The sequence below is a fragment of the Otolemur garnettii genome, unplaced genomic scaffold (genome assembly GCF_000181295.1).
Source record: "Otolemur garnettii isolate 467f Iridium unplaced genomic scaffold, OtoGar3 scaffold00016, whole genome shotgun sequence".
Taxonomy (NCBI): domain Eukaryota; kingdom Metazoa; phylum Chordata; class Mammalia; order Primates; family Galagidae; genus Otolemur; species Otolemur garnettii.
This window is the reverse complement of record NW_003852411.1, coordinates 22,843,577-22,849,849: the sequence shown is the minus strand read 5'-3', so window position 1 is coordinate 22,849,849 and position 6,273 is coordinate 22,843,577. Positions and strand designations below refer to the sequence as shown.

The 6,273-nt window shown below is 40.9% G+C and overlaps 1 protein-coding gene across 1 annotated transcript in view; it reads right to left on the bottom strand.

The window, feature by feature from the left end:
- Nucleotides 1–6,273, bottom strand: part of F5 (coagulation factor V) — a 79,432-nt gene that overhangs the window by 36,554 nt on the left and 36,605 nt on the right. Inside the window, exons 8-11 of the mRNA XM_012802598.2 lie at nucleotides 4,999–5,176; nucleotides 3,564–3,666; nucleotides 2,979–3,190; nucleotides 178–373 (exon numbers count right to left, since the gene is read on the bottom strand). Of these exons, the coding sequence (XP_012658052.1) occupies nucleotides 178–373; nucleotides 2,979–3,190; nucleotides 3,564–3,666; nucleotides 4,999–5,176 (689 nt within the window). The remainder of the gene's footprint in view (nucleotides 1–177; nucleotides 374–2,978; nucleotides 3,191–3,563; nucleotides 3,667–4,998; nucleotides 5,177–6,273) is intronic.

The following is a 6,273-nucleotide window of genomic DNA, read 5'->3' as shown; positions in this document are numbered from 1 at the left end:
AACCCACCACCTTAGGTGCATGTGGCTGGTGCCTTAGCCACTTGAGCCACAGGTGCTGAGCCTGATGTCAGGAATTTCATCACTACATGTCTGTACTGGAAGTGAGGATAAGCGATGCTCTTTAGTGAGTGGATCCTAACCCACATCTCTGCCTCTAAGGCACAGTCATACTTCAACCACAGGAGTGAAAAATGTATGGACAAAAGCAGGGCTCCAACTTACTGCTCATGATGTTTGATTCATAAAACTTGGGGTCGTCACGATTCACCTCCTCGGGATTTTCACAAAACTTGTTGATGTTGTCTTCGATGTACCAGCTCTTGTTCTCATCAAACACAGCGAACACCACCTGCTGCTCCATGTCTGCTGCCCTCTGGAGGGGAAAGTGCTGAGTTCAGGGATTGACTTTATTTATTTATTTTTTTAATGTGTTGATTTTTTTATACACTTTGGAATGGTTAAGTCAAACTAATATAGCTTTCACCTCATTTACTTATTGTGTTAAGACATTTATGTTGTATACTTGGTAGATTTGTACCCTTACAATATGCTCGACAGGTGTGGTCCCACCATTTGCCGTCCCTCTATTGAACTTCCCTCCACCCCTCCTGTCCCCCTCTACTTCTCTCCTTCATCCTAGGCTATAGTTGTGACCTTTCACAAGAAAATGTGAGTAATTATAAATTGGTTTCATAAAAGCATTGAGTATATTGAATACTTTTTCTTCCATTCTTGAGATACTTTATAAGAATATGTTCCAGCTCCATCCATGTAAACATAAAAGAGCCAAAGTCTCCATATGTTTCAAGGCTGCATAATGGTCCATGGTATACATATACCACAATTTATTAATCCATTCATGGGTTGATGGGCACTTGGGCTTCTTCCATGACTTGGCAATTATGAATTGAGCTGCAATTCATAACTGGAACAATCTGGTACAAATCTTTGTTGCAAAGTGATTTTTGGTTTTTTGGATATATACCTAGTAGAGGAATTGCAGGATCAAATGGGAGGTCTACTTTTAGATCCCTGAGTGTTCTCCGAACTCCTTTCCAAAAGGAACGTATTAGCTTGCAGATTACCTGCAACACTGAGTTCTCAGAAACCAAAGAGGCACAGTCCTCGGGGTCATAGGAGCCTCACAATTCAGGTCTGGCAGTTAAGTTCATGAACTCGCCAGCATGCACTTGTGTTGGCAGCACTGAACAAACAACTCAGTAAGGTTTCATAACCTTGGTATGTCAGTATCTCACCGCTGTGTTCCTGTCGATGTGTGGTGGTGTCTTGCTGAGTGGCATTCATTATTGTTGCATGTTTTTGTGTGGCATCATGAGAATGTTGGAGCTTGAATTAGAGCAATGAACAAACATACACAAATTTCTTGTTAAACTTGGCAAGGGTGGAAGTAAAATCAGGGACATGTTTATCTAAGTTTATAGGATAATGCCATGAAAACAGCAGGGTATCAATGGCTTAAACTTTTTTCTGAGGGGAAGGGGTAGCATCATTGTTGACTAGAAATCAGGGCAGCCAGTAACAAGGAGAACTGACGAAAACATTGCAAAAATTCATCAAATTGTGTGTTAAAATCATTGGCTGACTGTGAGAAGCATAGAAGACCAAGTAAACATCGATAAAGAAACAGGAAAATCTTAACTGAAAATCTTGGCCAACAACTCATGGCTCTTGCATCACAACAATGCAACAGCTCACACAGCACTGTCTGTGAGGGACTTTTTTTTTTAGCTAGCAAAAAAATAACTATATTGGAACACCCTCCCAACTCACCTAATCTGGTCCCCATAACTTTTATCTCAAAAGATAAAGGAAATATTGAAAGGAAGACATTTTGATAACATTCAGGACATCAAGTGTAATACAATGACAGCTTTGATGTCCATCTCAGAAAAAAGTTCCAAAATTGCTTCGAAGGGTGAACTAGGTGCTGGCATTGATGCATAGCTTCCCAAGGGGGGGGGGAGTACTTCCAAGGTGACTGTAGTGATATTCAGGAATGAGGCATGTAGCACTTTTTCTAGGATGAGTTTGTGAACTTAATTGTCAAACCTTGCATGGTGGATGAAAGCCTATTCTGAGCAGATCAGAAAATTTAGAGACTAAAATATCCTCATAGGAAAAGTCTTGTTTCACCATGGCAACTGAAAATCTGTTTATATATGTAATTGTGCACCGTTCAACATGAATGACGGGCTGAATATGAGCCAAATAATTGCAAAAGATAAAACAGAGGACGGCAATAGGAAAGTCTTATGCCTTTCCTGTCTGTTTCCTTTTCTAGTTTGATAGGTCAGGATTTTCCAAATGCCCATGTCTGATTTTTCCAGCCATGTATTTTTGTTTGCTTTGATTATTAATATGAGACTATTGTTCTTTAATGGAGATAAGCTCAGAAGACCTGTGTTCACATTCTTCTGTATAATTTAATCTCAGCAGAGATGACCCATTATCTGGATCCAACTTCACCAGAAATTATGTCCCCCAGTGTACTTGCTTTCAGAGGATCGCTCCTATTTATCTCTATGGCAGGTCTCTAACGATGACAAAGATTGAGACAGAGCTGTACACTTTCACCAGATGGTATCTCACTGAGTTCAAAAACACTTGAAAACTGGAAAAAAAAATTTCATGAGGGGTTTTACCCATTTTATAAAGGAAGACATTCGGAGAGGCTACGTGAGTTGCTCATCACACAGCCAGTACCAACAGCCTGGAATCTAAACTAAAACCACATACGTTATTAGACTGTAGACTTGCCTTCTGCAGTGAGGGCCCAGAAGAAAATAGGCAAGATAAAAACCCATAAGAATAAATGTTACCACACAGTGCTATAGAGGGATAACTTATAGTTACTGTTCTCTGGAAGCAAATGCCTCATTATTTAGCAAGCGCACCAATCTAAAATGTTCTAGCCAGAAGAAATTCCCTTTCGAAAGGTGACTTTAAGGGCAAAATACCTGTATGCCTCGCTTGTCCAGAGATCTGCTCTTACAAATTAGAAGTAGTCCTATTAGCCCGGAGGCAATGTCCCTCGTGATGTCCACGTCACTGTAGTATGGCCTTGTTAAGCACTGGGCATCATTTTCTGTGGGTTCATCAAACTCTAGAATGTTCCACTTGTACGTGTAGGTTTCCCCTGGTTGAACTGCTCTGATCATGGTGTGACTGCCTGAAAGAAAATATATTGAAAGTTGTTTTCACTGGGAAAGTTATTTCATGATAATAAAATAAATAATTGGGCTCTCAGAACCGATGAATATTATAAAAGTAATACCTTTTTTTATATTAAACTCTTTCTGGACCCGAGATAGCATGTGGCCTTTAGATATTACTCCACTAGAGGCCACTATAACACTAATATTGATTCAAGATGCACTTGTAACCAATAAGGCAGACAAGATCTCAGAAATGAGAAGGATTGGGTTGTGATTTTTAGGGTACCCACATGTATAGTACCTGACTGTTGTAGTGATACCACTGGGCAAGGAGAACAGCCTCCCAGGGTTCACTCGTTTGATTCAGTAGAAGTGAGAGATTCAAACCTGAGTTGGAGGAAGAGTTGACTACTACTTCTTCATAAGGAGAGAAGGTCACTCCATGAGGGTAAATGCTGTAAGGACGGCTAGCCATATTTTTGAACGTGATCTGCAAAGTTAAATTTATAGTAGGATTTAAGGTCAACCATGAGAACTAATGTCCTAGGCTGCCAGCTTTGCATATGAACCTCCTGGCCGGTGAGTCATGCATGTGTGAGTGCACATACAGTGGGAAAAGTAGTTCTGAGGCCAGGCACTGGTGGATCATACCTATAATCCTAGCACTCTGGGAGGCTGAGGCAGGTGGATTGCCTGAGCTCACAGGTTCGAGACCAGCCTGAGCAAGGGCGAGACCCCATCTCTAAAAAATAGCTGGGCATTGTGGCAGATACCTGTAGACCCAGCTATTTGGGAGGCTGAAGCAAGAGAATCACTTAAGCCCAAGAGTTTGAGGTTGCTGTGAGCTATGATGCTATGGCATTGTACCAAGGGGGACAAAGTAAGACTGTCTCAAAATAAAACAGTTCTATTTATGTGAGCAGCAGCGTCCCTAGGTCACCTGAAAGGAGCCTCTGAGAGAGTTTTACCCACACATTGAGGTGGGAAATGGAAGGGGAATTCTGACCTTAGAGGGCAGGCGGGAGAAAAGGCATCTTCCTCACCGTACACCCACCCTCCCAAGCTCGTCCCCACAGCCTCCACCCCAACCTCGTTCAGCGTGGACCACGTCTCTCTTTGAATCAGCTCCGGCTCATCTCTAGACCATGATCGCTTCTCCTGCCCCTCAGCTCTCCTAGGACACTGACTTGGAAGCCATGTTCTTGAGGGGCGCACACACAAAGCCAGATCCTACATTCCTCATCAGGTATGTCTGTACTTGCTCAGAGCACCAAAAAGGAATCCACCACGAATGAAGCAAAAGAGGCAGAGAGAAAGGCTGTTTTGTCCTTTCATTATTTTTCCATGAAGAGAACAGTCTGGTCAGGGGCATTTATTAACGCAGGAGTCCTACTTAGGCTCTTTAATCTTCAAAAGAAGACTTTTCACTTTATCTTCTACTTGGTTGATTGTCAAAGAATTTAAATCTTCCTTAATCTGTAGATTATCTGCGTTCTGGGAGCTTGCCAAAGACAATAACCTTCAATTCTCTGCTGTCCACTCATTATCTATCTCAGAGACATGACATAGTATTTCAGGAGAACTATCTGAGGAAAACTCTGTGCTCTTGGTTCAAACCCAGCCCCAGCCCAAAAAAAAACTGTAAAAATAAACAACCGGGGGAGGCACCTGTGGCTCAAAGGAGTAGGGCGCCGGCCCCATATGCCGGACGTGGTGGTTTCAAACCCAGCCCCGGTCAAAAACTGCAAAAATAAATTCGCTGAGTACTTTACAATCTTTTGCTATTTAATTTCCTCCACAGCTCTGTATTTCTGTTACTTACTTTGAGTGTGTCTCTGACCTGCGCTCTGATCACAGGACCCAAAATCCCGTCTTCTTTGATATTGAGATTCTCTTCACGTTTGGTGAAGGACTCATCTTGGTACTGTTTGTAAACCACTTTCTTGTAATGTTTTCCAATTTGGTTTGAGAAGTTATCCAAGTGCAGAGACCTGTATTTTCTTAAAATGAAATGAAATTGAAAAAAAAAAATCAAAACTACTTTCTCAGATGGAGACCCCAGTAGGATGCAGAATCCCTCGTGGTTGGAAGTTCTACTCTTAGATTAGGAATTTTTAGAGAACTGGCATTTTAGCCAATGTAGTTTCCTGATGTTTTCTATCTAGTTGGGAACCCGGAAGCCTCTGAATTGTCTCCTGCATCATGATACAGTCACGGGGAAGTAGACAGAAGTAGGTACTTAGAACTTCCTGTTGCTCTCATTGCTAGCAGACCTTAAATTTCTTTGGGAAAAAGTGTACATTGATTGAAAGGTTTGGATATACTAGGAATTTTTCTAAAGTCTTTCCTACCACTTAATCCACGGCACCTTACTGGCTTTCTAATCACTAATGTGATTTCTCTAACTGCACTTTCACTGTCTTTATTAGTCATATTTCTGTGCTTTTGGGCAATCCTTCCACCATCCACCTAATCCTGGGCGCTGAAAAGCGACCTCCTTCACCCATCTTCTGCAGCACTGGGATAAAGAATTTGGGGGCAGCAACATAAACCACATTTCTTCTGTCCACTATCCTGCCTTAGTTTGCAGAAGCTTCATGATAGAATAACTATTTTATGCGTTTATTTTGCATAGTGAAAAACACGGAGTGTTACCACGAAGTCTTAAATTCTCATTTCATTTCTATCACTAATTACACAATTTTGGCCAAGTCTTTTTTTTTCTTAGTTTGAGTAGGAAATACTTTCACATGATTTTTATTCCTGTGAAAATTCTCACTGACATCTGATATCCCTTCAACGTGAACTCCCTAACACTTTCTCTCTCTCTGAATTTTCTAGGAAATTGCATTAGTTTCGTAGGTATAATCCCAGAATATCTTGTAATACTCAATATATGCTGATGGCATTTCTTGTCTTGAATGTTGTATCTTGTATTCATCTCTTGTAATTGCAGAAGTCAAATGTGACTTGAGTATTACAATTTCAATACGTTTTTTTCCTTTCTTAAAACGTGTGTACATCTTTTGGTACCCCTTGTATAATAACCATGTGTGAATATACTGCAATTTATTAAATTAACTTTTTTTTTTTTTTT